This window comes from Mastomys coucha, unplaced genomic scaffold (genome assembly GCF_008632895.1).
Source record: "Mastomys coucha isolate ucsf_1 unplaced genomic scaffold, UCSF_Mcou_1 pScaffold15, whole genome shotgun sequence".
Lineage (NCBI taxonomy): Eukaryota > Metazoa > Chordata > Mammalia > Rodentia > Muridae > Mastomys > Mastomys coucha.
The window spans coordinates 104,036,670-104,062,950 of record NW_022196897.1 but is presented as its reverse complement, the minus strand read 5'-3'; the positions used below and the strand labels follow the sequence as shown (position 1 = coordinate 104,062,950).

Below are 26,281 nucleotides of genomic sequence, written 5' to 3'. Positions count from 1 at the left end.
CCTCTTTGCTTGGAGCCAAGATGTATCCACCCAGTGGGCACCAGATTGGCCATGTGGGCTACAGGCTGCTCGCAGAGTACTTAGAACCCGCAGAATTCAACTAGTCGATAAGCTCTGAAGCTTGACTTCATGTGGGGCCCCAGCAAGGCTTGAGACAACAGGATTGGGGAACAAATCTACAAATTTTTTGTTGTTGTTTTACTATTTCCTTTAGTCATCAGCTACTTGACAAGTAGATTCGGTGGATAGTTGCATTGTATGGACTCGGGTAGCTGTAACTGCAGGGTTGTTGTTCTTTAGGTATTGTAAGGATTTCACTGGCTGACCTTCAGGATCTTCCTGCCTCACTTCTGAGTGACTAGATTATAGGCATGTCCCACTATGTCCATCTCTGTTGATCTTACTCTAAAACAATTTCTAGTCATGACAGCACACTAGGTGGAAGGAGGAAGTATTGACCTCGGGACAGGTTATACCCAGAGGATGATGCAAGGATTGGGTGATAATAGTGAGAAGATGAACTGGCTGATTAGGCAGATGATGGGGTCCGAGGGATAAAATGAAGTGTGTGTTGTTCTTCAGATGGTTCTCCAAACCCAGTCACACAGAAACACAGGGTAAGGTTCTGAACTGGGAGGTTCAGTGGCCTTCTAATTGGATGCTGGGTGCAGCTCAGGCCACTTCTGACCCTTCACTACACTGCTGTTCGTTTCCAGTCAGTGTACAGATCTCTGGTGTTGGGATTGCTTGGTACATCTGTCTGTAAAACGACCTCTTAAAACTTTCATGGGCAGCACACTGATGGCTGTCCATACCATGGGACAGCCTACCCATGTCACGAAGATAAGAGTGTTGGGGATGAAAACTCTGATCTCACCATCACTTTTCTTTCTTCTACCACGGATTTGGACTGAGCTAGCAGATGAGGGGACCGCAGCATCCCAGAATGAGAGGGCTCTATCTAAAGAGGTCTATGCTAAGTCAAATCCTGAAACTCAAGATGCAGTCCTATCCCACACCATAAAAGGGGTGCAAGAAATTGAAGACGGAAGTTTCTAAGCAGTCCCAAGGTTATGACAGTTATCTTTATGCATCTAGATCAACTACCTCCCACTTAGGTCACTGACCAAGCTAGAGCTGGCAACCCAAGAATTTCACAAACCCAGAAGGCAGCTGTGGCTACCTTGATGTTAACTTCAAGCTCCCATTTCCTGTCTCTTTTCACTTGCCTTTTTTTCTAGCTTTGCACCTTCATCAGCCTTAAAAAGCACTTCTGTTGCAAGGAGTAATTAATCAGGACCCCCAAAGCAAGAACAGTGAGCCCCTCCGTATTTACACACTAAAATCCAAACCAACTCCCCCAAATAAAAGCACCAAGCCAAACCCAAAACAAGACACACAGAAAATAATTCTTTTCTAAATCAATACAATTTCTCAAATTTATTTATTTTTCTTAAAGAAGTACTTCTAATCTCTGTCAAAAGGGAGGTTAGGAAAGGTACCCCCTCCCTTGTAAACACTGAAATACAGATCTGGGAAACCAGGATCGACACACACAAAAAGTGCATTTTACAAAATATCAACTAAAATATATTTTACATGGATTATACTTCCATTGAAATTCTACCAGCTGCATTTTCATGTTCGAAAAAATATTTCCACATCTAGAGAGATTCCAAAAGCATTTAACATCTGGGCAGCAGCCCCCTGCCTCCTAGGAGGGCCTTATCTCCTCTCCTGTGGGTGAGGCTGGGCTCCTTGGTAGCACCCTAGAACGAGCAGGCTCCAAAGGGGTCCATCTCCACTCTCGACAACTTCTTACTTATGCCTTGCTCTTTCAGACTGATGACTTCCTCCAAAGAGCTTATTCAATGTGAAGTCTTCCCTTTGAGTTTGGGACAGGGCTTCCAAAACAAAAAAATTAACCTGTGAAGCCTTCCGGCCTCACCCAGCCCAATTACCTCTCAGGAACAGTTTATCTTCTAAGGACCAGGGTCTGGACTTGGGGTGCCAGGCCTTTGCCTTCAGGGTTCACTCCCACCTCCCAATGCAGCCTGTGTCAGACTATCCTCACCCCAATGCTATGTCCCGAGCCTGCTGGACCCACGTCTCCCCTCTCTAGGGACGACCCAGTGCCATCTTCCACAGCAGATGCTCCCGGAACATGCTCTTGTAGAAGTGCCTGGGTGGCAGGTGACCAGCGGTGGGCCCCAACCACACCACACTTCCCTGCACTGCACCTCCCTGATCCCATGCTCCTCTTTGGTACAAACAAGGTACAAATAACCAGGCTTCAGCCCTCAGCCCAGGCCAACAGGGGACTGAGCCTTCTGATCAATCACTGGTGGGGAGCATGAGGCTAGAACCATCTCTGGGCGATAGGAAGGAACTGAAAACGCAGGGCCTAGCTCCTAGAGGAAGCGGCTGCAGCTCAGGTCTGCGGGCTGATACAGTGTTGATTCTCACTGGGATGTAAATTAGTGCAATCTACAAAAGACTAGGGTAAGGGGTGGCAGGGCAAGAGGAGCCACAGCACTCCTTTGGTTTGATTTCAGGTGGGTGTGGCTTGAAGAGTCACGTGTGAAGTTCTGCAAGAGGTTTCCCAGAACCTCCAAGAATAAGGCAAGAGGAAAAATCTTCAGCAAATAAGGTAGCAGTTTCTTTGTCCCCTGCCCCCACCCTCTCTCCCAGACACGATAAACTCCATGTTGACCAGTATTCTGGGAAGCCAGACCTGCTGGGTGACCCTTAATGGCAAGCTGACATGAGGCTGACACCCATGGGTGGGCAGGGTCAACTTGTGCCAGCACCAGTGGCTACTGCAGTGGTAAAGGAAGAAAGCCAGGGAAAAGCCTCGAGTCCAGGAAGAGAAAGTCAGAGCGCGGCTCTCTTGATTCACTGGAACAAGCCAGAGCTGTGCTAGAATCTGCAGAGCCTGGGCCCAGGCTGACAGGGAAGCAGCAGGTCACAGTGGGTGAGGTAAAGCTGGCTCCTGCTCCCCTGGGAAGGCCTTGGGGGAGGCTAGAAAAGGGCCTGGCAGGCCTGGTTCTGGAAGGACCTTACCCCTTCTACTTGTCCCTGCCCTTCCTTGGCCATGTCCCTCAGGCTTGGCCCAACCTCAGGGAAGACCGAATCTTCAGGAGTCTCCACCCTGGGGTACACAGATGGGCACCCCAGGCCAAGCTGAGGGTTTAGATACCTTTCTCATATCCTGGCCTCCCTTTCTCCCAAGGGGCCCAGAATCCATAGGGCCCCTGCCCTCCCTCCCCCCAAAGAGAACCACAGGCCAGCAACCCATGGCCTCTTCTTAACCAAGTGCTGTGCTTCAAGCAGTACCCCCTGCCCCAGGCCCCATTCTCCCAAAGGCAGCCCCACTGTGAGCATCAAGAGGCTACTGGGGGTTCTTGAGGATGCGGCCATGGCGGAAGTCATAGACATGGCGGCAAAGGAACACCAGCTCAGGGTCCGTGTCCTCCGGCACTGTGCGGTGTGGTGGGGTGGAGTAGTCTGCAGATGGGGGCACCAGTGCTGTCTTCCGGCTGGGAAGGCCCTCACCCCGGCGCTTGGCCATGGCACAGAATCTGCAGTGACACACCGTAACTGCCTTTAGCATAGACGTTTTTCCAAGGAAATCAGTTTCTTCCCACCCTAACACTGAGCTGGAACTGAGGGCGACATGCTTCTACTCTCACCCCCTGCAAGGCTGTGTGCATTCTGCCAACTTCCAGTTGACTTCAGCCCCTGGACACATATACCAGGACGTTCTCTCTTAAATATTTCCCATGTTCCTAGATTTCTCTCAGAACAGCAGTGGGCCACAACATGATCATGAGGGCTGGGTTAAGCTGTGCTCTCTAATTACCTCAGCAGGGGATATTTCTGCTAATTAAAAAAAAAACCTAGCCAGGTGTGGTGACACACGCCTTTTATCCTAGCACTTGGGAGGCAGAGGCAGGAGGATCGCTCTGAGTTTGAGGTCAGCCTAATCTATAGAGTGAGTTCCAGGACAGCTAGCATTATCTGTCTCAACCAAACCAAACCACACCACAATTAAAAAGGTGTTAAAGGAAGGTTTTAGAGAAAAACACTCCGAGTCCAGAACACCCTGGGCCTAGAGCATAGTTATTTCCTTGAAACTCCACGCAGTTCCCCCAAATCATCCTAGCTGAGTCTGAGGGAAGAGGCCAGGTACTGGTGCAGGGTACTACCTACCTGCAGTACTCAGCAAAGGTTAGCACATAGCACTTCTCTTCAATGCAGGCCACACTGTTCTGGTCCTGATGTCTTGATGCAAAAACTTCATTCTGCAAAGGCTCAAGGAGAAACAGGAGCAGCTTAGTTGGTTCTGGGAGCTAGAAAGAGGCACCTAATTCTAGGAAAGTGCTGGCCTTATCCACCTTCAGCAAGTGAGAGAGTTAGTGTAGTCTAAGTCTTGACCCGACTGTCCATGCTGGCCCTAAGAGGAAAGAAAACTGCCCCCTTTCTTGTCCATGAAATGAAAGGTCCCACCGATGGGGCAGTGTGCTGGTGTATGCTTTAATCTTAGTGGTTGTATCTCTGAGTTCAAGACCAACTTGGTCTACCCGTATCAAATTTCAGGCTAGCCAGAGCTACATGGTGACACTGAGTCAAAAACAAAAAGCAAAACAAAACAAGACAAATAAACAAAACAAAACAAAAAAAAGAAAGAAAAAGAGAAAAGTCCTTGCAAAGGGGAAGGAAATAAAAGGTGCACTCAGCCGACCTCAGCCTACAGGCCCTCAGCTCTGAGCTTCCCTGTGCAGACACTAAAGGAGCAAGGTGAGCAGTGCCACCTCACGATCCCCTACTTAGAATCCAACTGCTCACTCCCACTTCAAAGCTCCTGGCCCTCAAGGGTCATTATCCCCATTTGGAACATAAGTTGGAAGAGGCTAAATCCCAGGGGACTTGGCTGCCTCCTAGCTGTCCCCTCCCTATGTGTGTCTGAATGCCACAACCTCTTGTTTTGCCCCCTCCCCTGCCAGGCAAGCTCACCTCATGCATGCTAGGGCTTCGGCCTCCCTGTAAGTGCTCAGGCCTGTAATACCACAGGAGGCTCATCATCAGTTCTCCTAGGGGGACAAGAGAAGAGGTCATGGCTAGAGCTGGCAACACTGCTTATTTAAGACAGGCTGGCCACCTGCCCTAGAGGTTTGTCCAACCCCTGCTACTGGCCCAATCCTGCAGGCTCTGGCCACCTGTGTCCTCTGACCAAGGCCAAGCATTCAGCAGCCTGGAATGCTGTTAGATATGGGGAGATGGGAAGAAGGCTCTGGCAGATGAGGTATGGGGCAAGTGCTCAGCTCTGGTGGCTCATAGAGTGAGTGCAGATTAAACCCCAAGTCACAAGGTCGCTACAGCCTCCGCAGGAGGCAGACCCTAGACTCTGCCAAGAATGGTAGTCTTGTGCCAGGCCAAACTCTGGGCAGGGGCCAACTGAGGGCAGCTGTTCCTTTGGTGCCCAGTCTGAGGAACAGGTACCTGACTCAGGGTTCTCCCAGAGGGCAGAGATCTTGGCCACATAAGGTGTAGACGTCTTTCTTGGGCCTGACTTGAGGAGGACAGTGTCTCGGACTCGGATTGTCTCTCCATGTCGCTCGACTGCCTGGTAACTCTTTCGGATGGCAGGTTCTGGCTCATCCTGGGCAACAGACCAATGACACAAATAAGTTTTCAGCGCCACACTCAGAGTGAGAATGGAGGGAAGCAGGAAATGCTACTCTTTCTCCTTCATCAAGGCAGTCAACCCACTAAGCACAGCCCTGGGTCCTCCTCTCCCAGCCTGGCTTCTGGGGAGAGGGTTGAGGTGGGCAACCCTGTGGGAATGTGGCTGGCTCTCTAAGCATCTGCACTAATGGCGATGTCTGAATTTGAATCCTTAATCATTTTAAGTGGCAAAGCCTTGGTCAAGTTATCTAAGCCTCAGTTTCCTTATCTATAAAAGAGACCATGGTGGAACCTACTACATATGGTAATGGTGAGGATTACAGAGCTCAATGCATGCAAAGTGCTCACTTAGCTCTAATGTCAAATTTCAGAAGCGCTCAATACATTTGGTTGATACTGCTTCCATCTCCCAGTGTTCTGTCATCTAACTTTCTGTTCCCACCCAACTCCTCCTATACATTCTCTCCAAAGGATCCCCATTTTAGTGTAGGGCAGAGAAGGTGGCCTGAACAGGGATAAGACGCTGAAGACCTAGGTGACTGAGAATAAGTGACAAACAGAAACCACCAGCGCATGTGCTACAGGACTGGGGAAGGGGGGTGGAGGTGGGGGTGGGGGTCTGTGAGCAACAGGATTGGTTCCTGAAGTAAACCAAGTAGCCAGACCCATCTTATTACATGTCCTGTGTTTTATGGCCCCCACCTGTTCCCATGAGCTAAGAGCTAACACTCACCAGGACATACACTGCCTTCTCACAAGCAGCACCTACAGGCACCCAGCCATTAGTTCGGCGGCGCCGGCGGCGGCGAGGACGTGGGCGCTGGGCCCGAGGCTGCTTGGGGTGGCTGGGCCTGCGGGCAGCCTTGCTCCTCACAGTGTGCCGGCAGCTGGAGCCTGTGCGCAGACCTGACTTGGAACCACTCGGAGGCTTGGCACTCTGAGGGCACGCCCGGGCTACTGTCTGGGGCTCCGAGGTGGGCGTTTGAAGATGGGGGATAGGCTCTGCAGCAGGTGGCACACTGGGTACAGGGCATCCCAGGAGGGGGTGAGCAGGTGAGGCTGGGTGGCCAGCTTCTGGGAGAGGAAATTCCAATTGGCCGAGTGACCTGCAGCCTTCTAGAGAAAGGAGAGTGGGTCAAGGCAGGTAGAATCAACAGTGACCCTTCTAGGGTCTCCTTTCAGGTCTCAAGCCCCGCTTAGTTCCAAGGTGCAACTCAAAGGCCAGAGAGGTGGCGGATGGGATAGGGCCTTTTCTTCCCCTTGGAAAGGGGGCTGCAGGCACTTATGTGTCCCTTTCTAACTGGATGGAGTGATAGCAAAAACATTAGCTCTGACTTACACTTCTCTAGGGTTTTCACAGTCCTGAGGAGCAGGGGTTCTGGAGTCAGACAGACTGGCATATGAGTCCCACACCCACCACTTACCAGCCATGTGACCTCGGGCAAGTCACTCTGGCCCCTCTGAGAAATGCTAAGTAGTGCTTTCAAGTATGACGCAGAATTTCCTGACTGTTTTCCTTATTTACATGTTAACTCATTTCACCCTTACAACATCCTGAGGTAGGTACTATTACTACCACCTTACAATGAGGAAAACAGACAGAGCAGTCACTGGCTTATCCAATGGTGAGGAGGAATGGGGGTGGGGGAGGAGGCGGGCACACATTTCAATTCAGGTAGTTTAGCTGAGCCTGCCTAATTACAAACCTTTGAGACCTGTGTGTCGAGCTCTGAGAACAGCACTTGGCACACAGTGCTTACTGGTGGTCTTACTTATCGGGGAGAGGGTCTGAGAGGAAAAGCCAGGAAGCAGCCTGCTCTTGTTTCTTAGGACTCCAATTCATGCTAGAACCTGATATAACCAGTCTGGCCAGAGACAAGTGGTCTATAAAGTTGTTTTATAGACCCCTACATGAAGGGCTGTGGGGAGAGGGAGGAAGAGCATAAGAGAAGGCCCAGCCCTCTTCTCTCCCACAGGGCAGACCTGCTGGTCAGGATGGCTTTAGTCACTTCATTCCTACCCAGAAGCTAGAGAAAGAAGCCTGGAGAGACAGGTGTGGACAACCTTTCCAGTCTAATGCTGTTGGTACTGGGCATGACCCATTCTGGTGTCCAAGCCCACGGTGACCACAGCAGAGAACACTGCTAGTCTCTTCTTGTATGTCCACCTACCCTGACTACACACAACTATTTACACATGCCATGTCTGTCTGTGCACCTTGTCTTTTTCAAAGCCTGGATACTAGAACAAAACTTCCACTACCCCCGGTATAACTTACTAAGCCCATAACCTTCCTATGAATGTTAAACTCAGCCAGCATGTAGACAGTTTGGACTCCTGGAACATGGAGAATGGCAGCTTTCCAAGGGAAGAGGGAGAGCCCAGGACAGAAGAAGGCACACAGGAATGGCTTGGTAAGACCCTAGTTTGATTCTTTCTCCCCCAGGACTGGGGATTGAACTCCATGCATCCACACTAAGTCAACATTCCTATCATGGCTAAGCCCTAGGCTTTTTTCTATTTTTGATAGAGACGGGGTCTCTTGCTGTAACCCTAGCTGCCCTTGAAGCACGACTCCGCCTTCTGTGTAGCTGAGCTTATAGACCTGTACCACAGGGTTCACAGAAGGCCCTAACTCCTGTCCCTAGGAGTCTAAGGGGAATTCCAGTATGGGAGAAAAGACCTTCTTGTTTCCTTCCATGGCAATGTTAATTAACTTCCAAGGTGAGAAATCTCACAGACAGTCTAGGCAAAGCAGGCCCTAAGAGCTAACCATGGGGCACTCTCCTGGGACTGTTCCTAGGCTGAGAACATTGCCTAAATGAGTAGAGACCTCCCTTCTCAAAGTCCCATGGCTCCCAGGTAGAACACAGACCCAACAAAGCCCCTGTACAGAGCCACATCCCAGCCTCCTGGGATGCCATGTCTTAACCCCGCCCGCACTCCGCCCCCAGCGTGCCATGTGTCCCTACAAGTCTTACCTGCGGGAAAAGGCATTTTGTAGGGGCAGCCACCACAGGTAGTGCCAATGTGTGTGAGAGACAGAGGCAACACTCCACAGATGCTGTAGCCATTCGCACCAGTGTCCTCACTGGAGCAGTAGCGAGGTGCGCTCCAAGGAGGGTGCTGGAAAGGGACGCCGGAGGGCACTGAGCTTGGGGCCATGAGCAGCCCCTCATTGGGGGCTGCCACCGGAGACAGCTTGCCTTCTGGGAGCATGGGGCAAGGGGAGTAACCCCCACATTGCAGCCCATCTTGGCCACAGTACAGGTAGAAGCTGCCCAGTGCCGTGAGCTCAGGCCCTCCACATGGACCACTATAGTCAGCTGGGTTGCCAGGCATCGGAAGCGGAGACAGCTGAGGTGCAGGGAAGGAGGGCTGATGCAGTTCCTGCTTGGGGGCAGGTGACTCCTCACCCGGACGCCCAGGCTCTGGCTTCAGGGCTGCCTGCCCACCCATCAGCAGAGGCAGGTTGGGGCGCAGTGGGTTCTCCAGAGCCTTGCCCAGGGCCTGGTGAGATGGCTGGGTAGGTGGCTCACAAGGAGGAGCAGGTGGCCAACGCTCCTCTGGCTGCTCTTGCCAGTTGGGGGGCCCTGCAGTCTCCCCAGAGCCAGCCCCTTGCCGAGCCTTGGGACAGTTCTTGCCATTGACCTTTGGCCGCAGGATCTTGGGTGCCGGGGGCTCAGTGGAGCGCCCATCTGCTTCTGCTTGGGCGCGAGAAGATCGAAGAGGTAGCTCCCGCTCCTGGCTGAGTTTTAAGAAGGCAGCAGCGTTTAAGCTAGCCAGTCTCTTGGGAGCTGGGTCTCCATCTCGACGGGCACCTTCATCTGGGGCTAGCTCTGGGGACAGGTCCCTGCTTCCTTCTCCAAGAGTTCCCAGCCGAGGTCGCTTCTTAGAGAAAGACCAGGACCCCATGGCCCGGTCCCGGCTACGGTGAGGGTCCCCGCCTCTGCTTCTGCGGGCACCTGCCAGGCTGCTGGTGTCCTCCCTCTCCAGCAGCAGATTATTAAGGGCCTCTGCATTAAGGGAGGCAAGGCGCCGCTTGCGGGGCTGCACAAGGCCAGCATCCTCACTGGATGGGGTTGGGCTAGGGGGCTTCGGCAGGTCAGGGGGCAGCTCATCAGCCTCATCTGCACTTCGTGGACCAGCCACATTTTCTAGGCGAGTCAGCAGCACTTTGCAGGCTTTGGGCTTCTCTGGAACCAGTGAGCGTTTGCGCAATGGGTAGTTCTTGCGGCGCCCTGTAAGGTGCCCAGGGCTCTCAGGCATGCCTGGCTCCACGTCTTCAGCTCCCTGCTCTATATTGCTGTCTTCCATCTGCAGGGGCTCCCCTTGGCCAGTGGGGCCAGAACTCAGCATAGGAAGGGACTTCCTCCGAGTGTGTGTCATGGAATCCCTCCAAGCTGCAGGACAGAAGGCAGGCAATGAGAAGATGTGGTCACTGCCCGCTTTTCCTCCACTGAGGCCCACCCACCCTCCCCCAAAGCGATGCTGGCTCACTCCTTCCTGCTCTTGGCCTCCAGATGCACGAAGTCAGACTCTTAGTAGCTGTTCGAAGACTGGCTGTCTCCCTTTCTCTCCTCCTAGCACAGAGTCACCGTGAATTAAGTCCCACAAGCCTGAGGAGTGCCACAGGTAACAGTGCCAAGGCATAAGAGGAGCAACAGTGACCACCAGACCTCTCCTTTCTCCCCACTAGACACTAGAGGGGCTCTGAGAACACAACTGGAACGGGGCTGCGTGGTAGGAACATTTCAGAAACATGGCCAAAGTACTACTCCCTCAACCCTGGGCTTCCTAGGCTAGCCACAGGAGGCACGTATTGAGTTGGAGAACTTGCCTGCAGGGCAGGGGAAGGGCAAATCCATTCTACCGTGATACTTTACATGACACATAAAGCAAGAAGGCCATAACTGAATCTTTCTAGAAAAGCCCTAAGAAAGGTGAGGCCTGAGTGTGCCCTAAGAAGCAGCCCCCACTAATTTGGTTCAGATTCTAGGGAAAGGCAGCTCGGAGCATCGCTATAGGTAAAGAATATTAGGCTAGGACCAAAGCTAGCAAGGAGGCAAAGCAGTGGTCCTTCTAGGTCCTTCTAAGTTTTCCCCTGTCCCTCAATTTTTCTTGATAGGCAAGATATCAGGCAGTGGGCAGAAAGGGCGAGGGGGTTGCCCTAGGAAGCCTGAGGACATCCATGACCAGGCATGATCCCCTAACTTCGGCTTTGTAGATGTCCCCTGTACTCATGTGGGGCAGAATGATCCCAAGTTCTAAGTGACAAAGGCCAGACAGAGCTGGCTGAGCCATGTACTACACACTTGTACGTGAAGACAATGCACAACTGCAGGGGTGAGGGAGGGTGGCCAGACTACAGAGCTGTTCACTTCCCATCTAGTCTCCAAAGCACAAAGGCTGCCAAGCGAGGTGCCAGACAGTGCACACTCCTCCTCAGGCACCTCAGGAGCCTTCCCCACCCTTCAGGCTAGGTTTCTCAGCTTAGTTTCCCCACTGTTATTCATTCTGTGAGAAGTCCTTGATGGGCCGAGGCTTAGCCCCTAAAACCAAACCACTGCACTAGCATAGAAAGGATGCTGAGAAAACTCAGCTGACAGGGCGGTGTAATCATAAGGAGAAAGGAGTGGGAAACCTGGGAAAGGGAAGACACAATGGCCATGCCTGGGGACCTGCCACTGTCTAAAACCAGGCCCCAGGCACATCAGAGTCACAGGAAGAAAATCCATTCATTCCTAAGTGGCAGAGCTCTGTGAAGCTGTCTTTTCTGCTTTGAAGCAGTGACCACTGTCCTAGCTACCAGTGTATTCACCAGCATGCCCCTTTTACTCTCAAAAGCACCCAAGTACACACAACCCACAGACCCTTTTCTCTAACCAGGGTGCCCTGAGCTGGCAGGGGACCAGCCAAGAGCAAGCACTACCACCACAACCATATCTGTACTTCCGGGCAAAGCCAAGTCCTACTTCCCCATCCCGAGGAGCTTAGAGATGAAGGATAGTGATCAGACAATACAGCTAAACATGGGCTGAAGCCCCTCAACAGGCCCCAAGTTGCCAGAGCAGCTGGGCCTGGGAATGGCTGGGGGCCAAGGGTGAGGTCACCTGGTCCTGTGGCCTTTGAACACAAGGATCCCAAGTACAGAGCAAAGGGGGGTGGGAAAGGGCATGAGCCTGAGCGGCATGGCTAGTGGAAGGGCTGTGGGCGGGGAGGAGACTGCCTGCCTGCTGCACCTTAGTTACACCGGAGTGCTGACTGTCCTCGGATATCTGTCAGCACTCCTAAAGATTCCAAGCAAAGTGGTGGGAAGAAAAAGCAGTGGCCACTTTCAGGAGACTATCCCTAGACTGTGTGTTCCCTGTAGAGATGATTTCGCTTTTAACCTCCCATTCAGTACTCAGAGAGCCTCTGCTCCCTCTTTTCCCCCAGGGCTGGACATCAGGGAGCAAGTCTTGTTTTTAAGCCAAGCACAGGAGCCTCCTGCTAGCCTCCTCTGCAACTGCCAAACCTCCTGTCACTGGCTAAAGACTGCCAGGGCCATCAAAGCACATTGTGCAATAACCCCCAGCTTTCATGTGGTGCCTCAGTGGCTGTCTTGAGAGGCTGGGGTCTCTGCTGCCAGCTCCTGCTGCCCTTGGATATTGGAGAGCTTGTGTGAGTCATGCTCTGAAGCACCTGTGAGAACCTCAGCAGCAGCTTTTCCCTGAGGTGGGGCTGGGTGGAGGGGCTGCAGCTTGCTGGTGTGTGTGTGGGGGGGGACGGGGACGGGGACCTCCAACCTGAGGGATGGAAGGAAATCCCAGGCATGCAGTAGGCCTCGCCCCCCTCTCATTTATACTAATTCAACCAGGAACTTTCTACTGCTGTCAAGTGGTGAGACTCGGGGTACTTGTGTTCTTCTGCTCTCTGGAACAGCCTACCCCTGCACAGCGATGCTGGCCCCTTGAGAGAAGGGCCTGGGAAGGAAGCCCTAGGGCAATTTCCTTTTACCGAGCTGGTATCAAGAAAGCTCCCACTGGGGAAAACCAGTCTGACTGTCATCAGCTCTGAACAGCTGCCCTGAAGGACATTGGCTGGCCAGAGGGCTTCTAGGTCAAAGACCCCACAAGTTGAATCCAAAATCCCCATGAGTATACACCAAAGCTGGCAAGCCAGTGATTTCCACTCTAGGTACATCAAAGGTTCCACAAAGGGGGGTATCTGAAGTGTAAGGGTGTGAGTGGGGCTAGGCTTCTGTGTGACTCAGATCTGCCTGGGGCTAGCAGAAGCCATCCCCCGGAAGCAGAAAAGCCAAGACATTCTGTGTCTTGTGTACAGATCACCCCATACCATCTTAATCAATAGAGATAGTGCACATGCAAAGTGCTACGTGTCCAGCTGAAGGCTCCAGCAAAGGAGGTCAGGGGCCCGGGCTGAGGTCATAATATGAATTACTCCCATAAACTAAATCTGCTCCTCGGTAGGAAGAGACCCTTAGAACTGACTCCTGCTCCCCTTACTACAGTGCCCCAGGTCTCAGTCTTAGGGCTGGAGCTGCTCTACCCCTGAAAGGAGTAACCTTTGTCACAAACACTGGCTTTCTTGAATCTTCTTCCTGGAGAAGAGCATAACTGAGCAAAGGCAGTCTCCCTTCATGTACCCGTGTGACGGACCTGGGAAAACAGACGTCTCTGCTGGACTATTTATGGTAAAGCCAGGCAAAGGTACTACACTGCTCGGATCACTGATGAAAACCACACCCAACTCTGAGATTGGGATGCAACTCCATGGTAGAAGGCTTGTCTAACCAAGTATGAGGTCCTGGTTCCTATTTACAACTTTTGCAAGACAAAAGTTGGTTCTGTTCCAAATGCATACCTCACCTAAATGTCTCTGAACTGGAGGTTCCTTGTCTGAAATGGACATACCAAATTAAACCTTATTTTCCAGCACTGACAAGGATGGCAAGATTGAGGAGAAGAGCAGCTTAAGGCACCAATACTGAAGAGGCACCCATCATTAGCTCTCTCTAGCAGGAGGCAAGAGCAGCCTGGATTGAACATCCAAGCATCCAGCCTGCACTTGAACTCTGCTGTTATTATTCTGCTAAGAACACCCAAATGTCCATCCCGAGGAAGGATGGGGACCACTGTCTCTTTTCCCTCATGAAGCTACTATGGGGTCAATGGGAGGAGATGGGACAAGCTTAGGATGGTGTCAGAGTGGCAGGTGTTCTGCCCACAGTATCTGACTGAGGATCCACTGAAGGTACCCCCCCAAACCCTGCTAAGCACCACCTAAGAAAGCAGTGGCTCTGGCCACCAGCCCTGACAATTTGGCCTCACTTGCTGCAAGTACTCAAGTCACCTTGCAACTGGGCTTAACTACAGAAACACATGGGCAGGAAAGACAGCATAGTGCACACCAAAAGGGAATGGGTCCCACCCATCTGGGCACTGGCATCCATCTGAAGAGTCACACTTGCCATCAAGAGGCACCAATACTGTTGAGGCCCTGTAAGATCACACCTGCTCCTCATAGGTCACAGTGTGGCCTTTGGGACCCCAGAGACACAAAGTGAATAGCTGCACAGCAAGGGTTCATGCCCACTCCCTGCAGGTAGGATCTGGTTAGGCCAGTTCAGCTCAACCTCAAAGCCAGGTCTGACTTGTCAATTCTGATGACCCCAGCATGAAAACCCATAGGCCAAAGCCAGCCAGCCCCCTTCCAGTACCTATAAAGGCACACAGATCCACTGTGGTGGGGTGTGTGTGTGTGTGTGTGTGTGTGTGTGTGTGTGGCTACAGACTCCCATATCTGTTAGAGATCAAAGTTTAGGGTAGTAACAACAGAAATGGAGGCAAAGCCCCAACAGGCAGAGGCTGAAAAAGGGAGAAAGGACAGCAAGCACCTGTCCTATCTGCAGATCCCTAAACAAGGAGAGCGGGCAGAGAGCACTGTGCTTTAATAATGTCCGTGTTCTGCTCCACAAAACTGACAAATTAGAAGGTAACCACATGCAATACCAACTAGTCTTTAGGGGTTTTCTTTAAACACTTTTTTTGGTATGTGCATATGTGTATGAGTGCATTTACCAACAGGACATATGATCAGAGGACAACTTGTGGGGGAGTTAGTTCTCTCCTGCTATGAGGGTTCTGAACACTGAATGCAAGACTATCAAGCTTGGCAGCAAATACCTTCACCCACTGAGCCACACTGTTGGCCCTAGGGGATTTGTTTAAAGGTCCAAGCCTCTGCCTTAGCCAATTTACCCTCCCCTAGCTCTTCCTGGGGTTCCTGTGAGCACTCTGAGCACCCACTGCTCATACCCAGGTGCCTCTTACAACCTTTGTCCCCAGTCAGCCCCACACAGCAGAGCTGGGACCCGATCGAGATGGGAATAGAGCCTGAATTCCATGCCTTGCTTGGTTTACTTTTCAAAGCAAGACTTTGCTTTTAGGATTAAGAACATGTATCTAGTGCAGAGTATATACCAGGCACTTAATACAAGCCCATTCTTTTTTTTTTTTTCTTCTCTCATTTAAAAAAAAATACCTTTTGTGTACTGAGTGTTTTGACTGCATATGTGTACCATCTGTGTGTCTGGTACCCACCAAAGGAGTTACAAACACCTGTGAATTACTATGTGGGTGCTGGGAATCAAACCTGAGTCTGAGCCGCCTCTCCGGCCTTAGCCCACCCCCTCCCCCATAAATACCAAGCTAAGGGATGAAAATAAAAGTGCAAAAGACAGAAACTTGAGTGTGGGCTAGTGGAACGCAGGGGAGCTGGGGGAAGGGAGGACTAGCAGGAGAGGGCTGTGAGGGGGAGCCCCGAGCTGAGAGGTCTGCAGAGGGCACTTTGGATTCTTCAACTGAGGGCCTAAGACACACCAGGTGTGTTGTGAGAACAAAAGCCCAGCAGGGAAGGCTGTGCTAGCCATCCCTAAGTACCAGGATGCAAGTAGAAAACAGGCAGAATGAACTTTCCCTAGATTCTGCCTGGTGGGTTCCAAGGTGGGAGAGTACAGCATCTTGGGACCAGGCTCCCTCAAACGCTACTAATATACGCCACACTGCCCAGGCTGGGTTAGCAGAAGCAAACTTACGCATGGGGCACACCCATTGCTCTAAGCAGCTGTTTGGGAGCAGGAATAGGGACAGCTTCCCTTATCTCAATAATGGGCTTTTAGCAACTAAGGAGAAAACCTTGTATTACTGATGTAGCATTCCTCATTAAGAGCCCACAGCTTACCAACCTGTTCTTCGAGCCTATTCAGGAGTAGCAAAGAATGTGTACTGGTTCAACCACCAGGACAGTGCTTGGATGGACCTCAGAGGGAAAGCAGCTCCTTGCCTAACATTTGCAAACCCCCAGCATCAGTTTAAAAAAAAAAAAAGGTGGGGTGTGATGGGGTGGATTTTATGTCAGGCTCAGCTCAAGCAATTCAAGTCGGCCAGGGTAAGACAGGGAGGTTGCTTGCCAGCTGCCTCCTAGCCCTGAGCAGAAGTGACCCACCAAGTCAGGAGGAGAGTCCACCCCAGACCTTCTCAGCAAAGAACCTCCTGAACAAGGCTGTCACAAAAAACAAGTCCCAAGGCCAAGCCTTCCAAACATTCCACCAAGGGAGGGAGTCACAAGGCAGGCTGCAATGCTACCACAACAGGCTGCAAGCCTGGGGGAGGGTTAGGTAGCTTCCCATTTCCTCACTACTAAATTCCAGCCACAAGGCTTACCTGGCTGCTGCCTCACTAGCTTAACTCACAAGGGTTGAAAACCCTTTATTCAAAATGCTTGGATGGGTTAAGTATTTTAGATTTTTAGGTATTTTTTTCCCAGTCCATTTTGAAAAACACACACACACATACTTTACCAGGTACATATCTGAAATCCCCAAAACAAAAAATACGATACACTCCCAAACAGCTTAATCCAAGGACTTCATAGGCCTAGATTAGGGATCCCTCTGGCCTTCAACTTTCCCCCTCATTCCACTGTGCCTATTCAAATTCACATTCACAAATTAATTTGTATTTACTCAACTCTTTCATGACCATCCCTTTTTTTCTCCCAATTTGCCCTAGCTACCTCAAGGACTACATCTGAAGGGCCCATTCCTTTCTCCTGCAGCAGGAAATAGAAAAGGTTGTATTGGTAGAGGCAGACACTAGATACATTCCAGGCTTGGGAGTCAGCATATCTGACCTTCCCAAATCTCACAGAGAAGGAACAAAGGCAAGAGAAAATAATTAGAACCAAGTAAGTCCTTAGCTAGTACTGATAGCATTAACTATGAAAAGCCACCTGTCTTTTCATTCAAGTAGCTTATGGTACTTTGGAAGTCACCAACTCATCAAGCCAGACTTAGAGACAAAGTCTCTCATTCTTCCCTGTCAGATCAAGCCTGATGAGGACCCTCCACACTGAGTCAGACAAATAACCATCTTTGCTGGTACTACCCACTGTGCAAAGAGAAATGTAGTGATACTACCCCAGGACAGTGACTACACTCTGAGTCCTGTTCTCCAAACCTCTCATCCCAGCTTTCTCACTTAGATGCCTGGGATAGATACCCATACCTGTACTGGGACCCCAGGACCTGGCAGCCCTGAGCAGGATGTTTGAAGCCCATTGCTTCTTCTACTTCTTTTAGCCATCATTTACCTCATTAGCAGCAAAGCCAGGAGATGGGCTGGAGAAACATAATGGAGTTGACATTCAAACCAGTTCTTTTTTTTTTTTTTTTTGGTTTTCTGAGACAAGGTTTCTCTGTGTAGCCCTGGCTGTCCTGGAACTCACTGTAGACCAGGCTGGCTCAAACTCAGAGATCCACTTGACTCTGCCTCCCAAGTGCTGGGACTAAAGGCATGTGCCACCACTGCCTGTTTTTTTTCAAACCAGTTCATTTTATTCCAGCTATGTGCCGCCCATAAAAGCTAGGCAGGATCTCACCATCTAAGACCTCCCAGGCCTGACATGGCAGATTTAAGCAGCCGAGGGGTCAGGAGCTGTAGAACCTCAGATCACTAGGTGTCAGGAGCCTTTGCTACTAATTTTCATAAGCTCTGGACCCCACATGATGTTTCCCATCTTTGAGAGCTAAAAGACAGGGTGTTGGCCCATCAAGACAAAGCCAAGCCCACAAAGCTAGAGAGCAGCGAGGCTGCATCTGAACCAAAGTCCCTCCAAAGGCACAAAGGAAACAAGCCTTGCCAGACTGTGCTAGCAAGCTCCCATGAAGTCTTGGGCTGGGGTAGTGCTGCTTATGTGAAATGCTTCCCCATTGAGAGATGCTGCTTTATTTACATTCTCCACAACCCATTCATAAAAACGAGGCCCTTTAATGTCGGGACTGTTCATATAATGCTCCATAAACTTGGCAGCTTGGGCTGGCAGCTTTAGTTCGAGACAGGCCACTTTTCAGCTCTGGGGATTTTTACCCCCCTTTGGATTTTTTTTCTCCTCCTTAATGACTCACCTTGAGACAGGGCACTGAGGCCAGATGTTGCCTGAGCAAAGCCAAGAGGATAAAATAGTAGATAAAATGAAAACATTGTAAGAAGTCCTCTTAGATGCTACGATGGAGAGGTGGGAAGAAATGAAGATAATTAGCCAATTTTCACTGAACTCCAATTTCAAATAGATATGCTAGATTGAATTTCTTTCGGGGCTACTGAAATTTCCTTCTTGACTGCTACCTAACTCATACCTCTAAACACTGGAGCGTTAGGAGGCACTTCCTCTATCTCTGCAGAAGAGAGAAGGGCTCTTTCTGGGTTGTAATTTGCATCATGGTTGAATAAATTAAAAGGTTGTTTCCTCTTCTGATGGTTCTAGAGTTGCTGGCTCTAAGAGGGGCAAAATTTGCTCAAGGTGAGGAGGAAACTCAGGCAGTGTCCCTGAAGAGGGAAAGGACTGCGTTCTAGGATGCATGCTGCAGACAGCGCAGGCACATGAGGAGAGCACTCGGGAGAGGCTTTCTGAGGTGGCTTTTCTGTTACAGCAAAAGAGAACTAGGATTTTTTTTCCTTAATTGACAGGGGAGAGGTCTGCATTGCCATGGCAACTGTGAGGGGTGGCCTTCCCGATTGGAAGGTAAATGCTGGTTCATTAATCATCAAATTGGGGCACAACTGAAAGGTTTGGGGGAAAGAGGATGGGTGCAGGAGGTATGTCTCTTCACTACCTAGCTCCAAATCAGTCTTCTCCCATGTCCCCCATGGTCTAGGCTTGATCCTCCATACACCAACTTCTAAGACAGCTGGAAGGATAGCATTTCTTCCCCAGAGCTCCACCTTGGGACAGACATAGCCCCCAAAGTCAGTAAGAGCACTTACCATAAAAGGAACCCTACAAATCCCATCCACAGAACTGACCCAGGTTTATTTTTCAGAGGTTCTCTGAATAGTGTTTTCTCCCTCACTGACACCCAGAGGAGAAGAGGTAAAGCACATGGATTCTCATGGCATGGACAACAAGTAAATTGCAAACACACAGCAAAGCTGGGTACAGAAAGAGAATGGTCCAGTGGGGACAGGAGAACAGGATCACAGCCCCTTTCCAAATCATGTCTGTGTGGTGTCAAGTGAACAAGCTACAGGACGGATTCTTCAGCAGCAGATGGATCAGAAAGAGCAGTTAGGCATGCCCATGGCCACAAACACGCCATATTTATACACCTTTCACAGAAAAGGTCAGAGACCTTCAAGGACTGAATCCATGCTGAGCATTTCTAGAAGAGCCAAAGGCTCCCCTCCATCTCCACTGAATTCCACATCACGAGACACTGAGAGGAAGGTTAGACTACACACAGGCACACACGTGTAACTCATTGCTCCCATCCTTAAGAAACTTCCAGTCTACAAAACATCTGAGAAGGCTCCATGTTAGACAATCCATTTTCACAAGCTCACTGGTCTGAGCAACGCCAAGACAATGAACAAGTGGGAGAGAAGGAAGGGGCAGGAGCTGGGAGCAAAGGGCAGGGAGAGACAAAAGTGCTCGACAGGACTAGCGAAATAGCTTTAGGGACACTGTCTAGGGTCAGACTGCAGGAAAAAGAAGCCAGCACAACTGAGTAAGAAACTGACTTGTGGAGCGGGTGCTTTGGGAGAAAGATCTGGTAGCTGTGTACAGACTGGACCAGAAGAGCCAGAGGAAGCAGGAGGAAACTGACATGGGACCATGGCAACAGAAAGGGAGGGAGGGAGACATCAAAAAGACAACCAACAGCACTGGTAGTGCACACCAGGAGGCAGAGAGGAGACTTGCTGCAAGTCCCAGGCTAGCTTCGGTTCTAGAGTGCTAAGAGATGTAGGAGAGAAACAAGAGAGGAGAGGGACAGAAAGAAACGGAGAGCAAAAACATCTCATTAATGGCTCAACTCCCCAGGGCCAGCCCTTCCAAACACTGATCTGACAGACAAGCATCTCCTGCCAGGTTAAACCCTTGCCACAAAGGCAAATGTTATTTTGGCGATTCCCACCTTCCAGCAGCCAAACCAGGTCACCCTTCTGACTGCTACCAAAAGAAATCACATACCGTGCAACCCCAGCAAAAGAAAAGATTCTCTAGCCTTCTCTGGATTTTAGACATACAATTAAACTCTCTCAAACAAACTTCAACCTCTTGTGTGAGGTAATACCCCCCTTTCCCCACAAGCCTCAACTCCACCCAAGCTGGGGTCCAGACTCTCCTGGGGAGAGAGATGGGGTGCTATGAATGAACTCCACACCCTGTTCCTGCTCCTTTGGCAGACAGCAGCTTTCTCACGGTGGGCTTAGAGCCAAACACAGCCTAGTGCTGCTCTTGACCAGTCCCAGTGGTGTGCCACTCCAACCCAGATTTTTCTCAGCAAAAGGCCATGTTCTCAGCTGTTATCAGCCTGAGTCTCCTCTCTTCCTGTTCCCAACTTAATCACATGAGGAGGGGCACGGGGAGCTGAGTGGATTTTCTCAAAGGGTAAACAGCATACAGCCTAGAGCTGCTCACCGCTGGGGTCAGCGCTCACAGCTTAAGCCAGAGATTCCAAAGTGTCCTAGGACATTTGGTGTCCCGGAGAAATGTGGTCCCTCTGAGGCTCTTTCCTTTTGGTGGAAGATTATGGAGGTGTAGGAGATGGGGAGAAAGGTGTCAGGTGGTACAAAAGAAAGCTGGAAACCTTATGTTATGTCCTCATCAAATTTCTGCCTCGATTCATGGACTCGGCTTATCACGTCCCTATGTGGATACCTTCTTGCCCAAGGAAAACTGCTACAGCAATAGTGAAGGCATCGCCAAGCACAGTGGGTGTGTGTTGGGGGGTGGGGTCCCTCAGTCCCGATCCAAGTAGCCGTCTGTGCTCTTAAGACTGCCGACAATGGGCCACTAGGAGACATCCCAGGTGGAGTTAAACCTCTGCCGATAGGCAGACTTGCTGAAAGCCTCTCACTGGTAGCAGGCTCCGCTCGCCTCTGTGAGTCCACCAGCCCATTCGACACCAGCCAGGGCACTCGGTGCGCACACCCCTCAACCCTGCCCCTCCGCCTTGGCTAAGTCGACCCCACTCTTCCCGGAGCCTCGAGGATATCTGCGGCTACAGCCCAGAGCCAGTGCCGCAGCTCCTCCCGGTGGACGCCCCGGCCCCCGCAGTCCCCAGGGCAGAGTCCGGCCCCGTGCCCGCCCCTTGGGGTGGGTGCCCCGGACTCGCTTCCCTCCCCGATACCACTACCTGCGCCCGCTCGGGCGCCGCCTTTGTCCGGCTCTTCACCGCCGAGCGGGCCCCTTGGGCCCGACCTGACCCGGCCCCCGGCCCCACAGGAGAGGCGGCGGCACTGGCAGGGCACAACCAGGCCAGGCCTGGAGCACCGAGTCCCGCTGTCACTTGGAGGCGGTCTGACAACTTCGATTCCCCCCGCCCCACCTCGGACTCGGCCGCCGCCCCGCACGGTCCCCACAGGGCCTCCCGCGGCCCACACTCGCTGTTCGAACCGGTCTCCTTCCGTCTTCGGCGCCTCCCTTCCTTCAGCCCGACCCGATCGAGTCCACACTACCCCTCGCCCTGACGCGGCCCCCATCCCCATCCCCCCTCCGGCAATTGCCGGTCAGCTCCCAACCCCGGAGGGCGCCCCCCCACCCCGAGAGGGCGCTCCCGCGGCGACGCCCCCAGCAGCGGCCCCTAGCCTCGGGGACCACGATGGGGGAGGGGGCTTGGCGGGGGCCTCGCCGCCCGCGCACTCGGAGGCGAGCCGGCTCCGCCGCCGCGGCGAGGAAGCACCCCGCGTCCTCCCGCCCTCCGTAGCCCGGGACGCCCGCGCCGCCGCCACCCGGCCAAGCTGCCACCCTGCGGCCGCCACCCACCCCGCCCCCGGCCTGCGAGGCGGGCGCCCCCCGGGGGCTGTCACCTCGAGGCGCGCAGTGCTCCCCGATGGCGGGACCGCAGCGCCGGACCCGGGGGAGGGAGGCGGCGCGCGCGGGCGGGCGGGCAGCCGCACCTGCTTCTTGTCGTCCGTCCGTCCCTTCCCGGGGCTGGCGGGGGCGGCGGCGCGGCGCGCTCGGCGGGGCGCGCTGACGGGCGGCCGGTCCTCTCCCTTTTGCTAGTCCGCCTACCTAGCTCGCTCGCTCTCGCTCGTTCGCCCTCCCCTTCCCCCCCTCCTGGATCCCGGCTTCTAGCTCACCGGGACTAGCGGCGCGGACGGCGCGGCTTTGGGCGCCCGCAGGCCCTGGCCGGGCTGGAATCCGGCGGCTGGAACCCCCCGGGGGCGCTCAATTCCCGGGCTCCACGCTGCTGCGTCAGCGCCTCCTCCTGGGGGCCGGGGCCGGGCGGGCGGAGCGGGGGCCGCGGTCGGGCGGGGCCGTCGGGGGGAGGGCGGGCGCGCCTGGCCGGGGCGGGCGGACGGCTAGGGCCGGACGGGCGGGGCAGGCGGCCGGACGGGCGAGCAGCGGGGGCCGGGCTCCGGGATCCGCTACGCCGCTCGCGGTTCCCCCACAAACTCCCCGAGAGCGGAGCCTCCGCCGCCCTCCTTCCTGCTTCCTCGTCCCCAACCAATCAGCGGCGCGCCCCTCGGCAAGCTCCGCCAATCAGCCGCCCCGCCCTGCGCTGGCCCCGCCAGCCAATCCGGCCCTCGGCTCCCCCTCCCGGTCTCCAACCAATCAGAATCGTGGGTCGGTCGTCCCGACGCAGGGGGCAGCACGAGGCGGCCGGGGGAGGCGGTGCGGGGAGTGGTGGGGCTTGGGGGGAGGGGTACGGTGCCAAGGGTGGTGGCGGGGGGGATGATTTTCTTTGCCGGCTTCTAGTATTTTCTCCTGGTCTTGGAGCCCAAGCCAGTATCCCATGGTGACCTGACCCTGAAGCCCCAGCACCTCACTGCAGACCCCCCACCCTGAAAAATCTTAGCGCGCCCCCGCCCTGACCATCACCCTTCTACATCCCTCTTCCCTCGTAACCTCTCCAGCACCGGCTACAGTAAACTGAGGACCGAGGGGACACCCTACCCTCAGGCTGCTGCCCCCATAGCAAAGCTTGGGGAAGACCAACCGAAAAATTTAAGCAAGAACAACACCCCCTTTTCCTCCTGAAAGGGCCCCAGACTCGCGCGAAAGGGCCCCGACTCCTGAGAAGCCCCTCCCGCCCTTGCCTCATCTTTCCGATTTCCCTGCTTGCCACGTCTCCTTTCCTTCCTAGCAAGGTCGGTCCTGGCTCGGTAACCCCTCACCCGCATCTCTTTTTCCTCCTTCTACCCTTCACCTAACGCCCCCCACCCCAGCTCCCAATTCGCCCTCTTTCAGAAGCCAAGTGTGGAACCCTCATCCATTTCCAGCTGACAGCAGAGCCTGGTCTGTGAGTCCTTGACACCCACACACCCTCTTCCACCACCGCGGGGAACATCAGAGCTCTCCGGGGGAGAGGGAAAGGGGCGGGCAGCCCAACAGGCGCGGCTGGACACACTCCTTCGCGTCCCCAAGCCAGGGCAGAACCAGTGCAGACACTTACCTAGCTTCCCCATAGTCGCCTTATACTGTGGCTCCGTCTCTCACACCCACAGACGTGCTTTCCCAAGCCTGAGCACGCTCTCGGGGTCAGCTGGGTGGGTGGGCACAGCAGGCTGAGGTCATAAGAAGGGGTGGGAAGTCCCTGGGAGGTGCGGGAAGGGGCTGGGTCCCGGACACCTTGTAGCGCCAGAGCCAGCCCCAGGACTTCACTTCAAGGAGCCGTAATGTGCACACAGTAGGTTCTTGAGAAATACCGAGTCCACCCCTGAACAAAGCCTCATTCCCAATTCAGGCGGGGGAGGGGCGCTTTGGGAGGTAAAGGAGCAAGAGCAGAAAGGGTAGTGTCAAGTCACCCGAGCCTGGGAGCAGCCGGGGAGGGGCTGGGCCCTGGAACGCCTAGGGCAGAGAAGCGCCCAGAGTGCTGAGGAAGCCTGGTTAGTAAGCAGGAAAAACCGAGCCTTGGAGAGTGGCTCAGGGGCTCCTCCTGAGCTCTATACAGTTCCCCACCTTTCCTAGACCGTGCTACTGACGCACAGACCCGGGGAAGCTTTTAAGGTAACTAGGGTTGCCAGCCTCTGTGGCTGGGCAATAGACTTCCCGAGAGAGACAGACAGACAGAGAGAGACGGAGAGAGACAGAGAGAGAGGGAGAGGGAGAGGGGCGGGCAGAGAGAGAGACAATTCATTTGCCTCCAGAACTGCCCCTGGTCTCCCAGACTACCTAGCTAGTATACAGGACATGGTTTACCAAGGCTATACTAAAATCGTGGTGCGCCAACTTCTCAAAGGGCCAAATTCTCTTAGTACCTCTGTCCTTCTACTTCCCATCCTTAGGGAAGGCAAAATCCCAAACCTCCGAAAGTAGGGCACTGAAGGACTTGTCCCTCCACTGAGCCTCCCAAGGCAAACGTACTCTGCAGTGCTCCCCAACACATACAGGCCAGCTATACTTCCCATCTCACAGCATTAGCCCCTCTCCCCAGCCAAGTCCATTATCATGTCTCATGGTAGACCCCGGTCCAAGTCAAATTGGGAGTAGAGGGTACCTCTGGCCCCTTAAGTAAACAAGGTAGGAGAGCAGACTCTGATGATGGGGGGTGGGGTGGTTTGAGAATGTGAGGATCAAGAAAAAAATGTAACTGGTCACAGGGAAAGAAACTCAAGTGGCAGCCCACGTTTAACCTGGGAACTGACAGAGCAAAAGTGCTGGAGTGGGCTTCTTCTGGAACCTTCAGGTATAACCCCTGTGGCGCCGGTACCAGGCGAAGTTGACTTATTTGGGACCCTGGTGGAAGGGAAGAGAGATGCCTGATGGTGGAGGACCCAGGAGCTACTTAGATTGCCCAGCTTGCTCAATAGCCAAAGGAACTTCGTCCTCAGAGCTTTCCCTGTGGGTGGGTGGCTCATTTGCCCCAGGAGGCTCTGGCTCAGTGGGCTTATGGCTGGGGGTGGGGTCTGGAGAGAAGAGTGCAGGCTTTCTAAAGGCACTTGATGTTCCTCCTTTAGCAGTTCATTGATCTCCTGGGTCCCCTTCTCTCTTGCTTTTGAACGCTGGTCCACAAGCCAGCCAAAAGGAGGCCAGGGCTTTAAACAGGCTGCGTATACCCCAAAGGGAGTTTTTGGCCTTCTGTCCTCTTTCACTCCCATTTTCAGGAACCCCTGCACCTGCACCATCTTCCTTTCCAATCCGGAGCCTTTTCTGTTGTAGAACTATTTAATCTCAATCCGGGGTTTCTACCCCACCTTTGACCATTAAGTTCCCGGATAAAAGACACAGACACAGACACAGACACACACACACACACACACACACACACACACACACACCCTTTATCTTTACAAATAAGCCTTAATCAGCACATCTGGAAAAGGTCCCTGCTCCCATAGTTTCTTCCTTAGTGTATGCAGCTCCCATCCCACTCCACCAGAACAGCTGTGCCAGTGCCTGGGGGCTGTCACCTTTCCTCTCACCAAAAAGGGCTTGTCATTTGATCTAGAAATGGATGTTCTGGAAATGGATGGATTCATCAGATCTCCACGACTACCCCCCGCCCCCCAGCTGAGGCTTGCTCTCTCTACCTAGGCACCTCCAGACCCATGAGCAAGGGTTAGCTTGCTTGGAGCAGGAGAGCTGAAGAAAGGAGAACATCCAGGGCCAGAGAGAACATGCTGCACACCCTTCCCCCACCACGTACAACCAGACTGACAGCAGGGACAGACTGGCTGCTCTGTCATCCCCAGTTCAGCCGAGAGGCACCTCCCCCTACTGCCGCAGCAGTCCCAGCAGACCGCCTGCCCTGAGATCCAGCCACTGGCACGGGGCAGGGCACCCAAGCCTGCAGCACAGTTTCTGTGAAGGTGGCACCGACCACTTTCACCTGCCTCGATGTCATGCCCAGGTGTCTCCTTTCTGGGTGTGGGCAGGCAGCCCTCCCCTGCCTCACCTCAGACCGTCCAAATTCCAGGTCTCAGAATCCTGAGCAGCCTGGCCCCTAAGCCCCACTGGAAGAGATGAAGAAATGGCTCTCTTTTGGAGGGACTCCTTGTCATAGATTAAATTCATCGCCAATACTTGCCCCCTACTCCATCAAAAGAAGCCCCCAGGGGTGGGGAAGTAAAGTTAGACTTTTATA

The 26,281-nt window shown here is 53.1% G+C and overlaps 1 protein-coding gene and 1 long non-coding RNA gene across 5 annotated transcripts; one reads left to right on the top strand and one right to left on the bottom strand.

Moving 5' to 3' along the window:
• Nucleotides 1-1,409: 1,409 nt before the first annotated feature.
• On the bottom strand, nucleotides 1,410-23,778 carry Bahd1 (bromo adjacent homology domain containing 1). Of its 4 annotated transcripts, none has more exons than XM_031371477.1 (7): nucleotides 23,651-23,778; nucleotides 8,670-10,091; nucleotides 6,422-6,804; nucleotides 5,503-5,662; nucleotides 5,017-5,093; nucleotides 4,213-4,313; nucleotides 1,410-3,581 (listed from the first exon to the last, which is right to left on the bottom strand). In XM_031371477.1, exons 1-7 carry the CDS (start codon nucleotides 23,661-23,663, stop codon nucleotides 3,392-3,394), a joined length of 2,346 nt encoding a protein of 781 aa, XP_031227337.1. In that variant the 5' UTR covers nucleotides 23,664-23,778; the 3' UTR covers nucleotides 1,410-3,391. The 4 variants fall into 4 exon arrangements, with proteins under 4 accessions (XP_031227337.1, XP_031227339.1, XP_031227338.1 ...); XM_031371479.1 differs by having other exon boundaries at nucleotides 4,213-4,304; XM_031371478.1 differs by having other exon boundaries at nucleotides 6,422-6,801.
• Nucleotides 23,754-26,281, top strand: LOC116090704. Its single transcript, XR_004118792.1, has 2 exons — nucleotides 23,754-23,884; nucleotides 25,732-26,281. It is a non-coding gene; the product is annotated as an uncharacterized LOC116090704 (long non-coding RNA).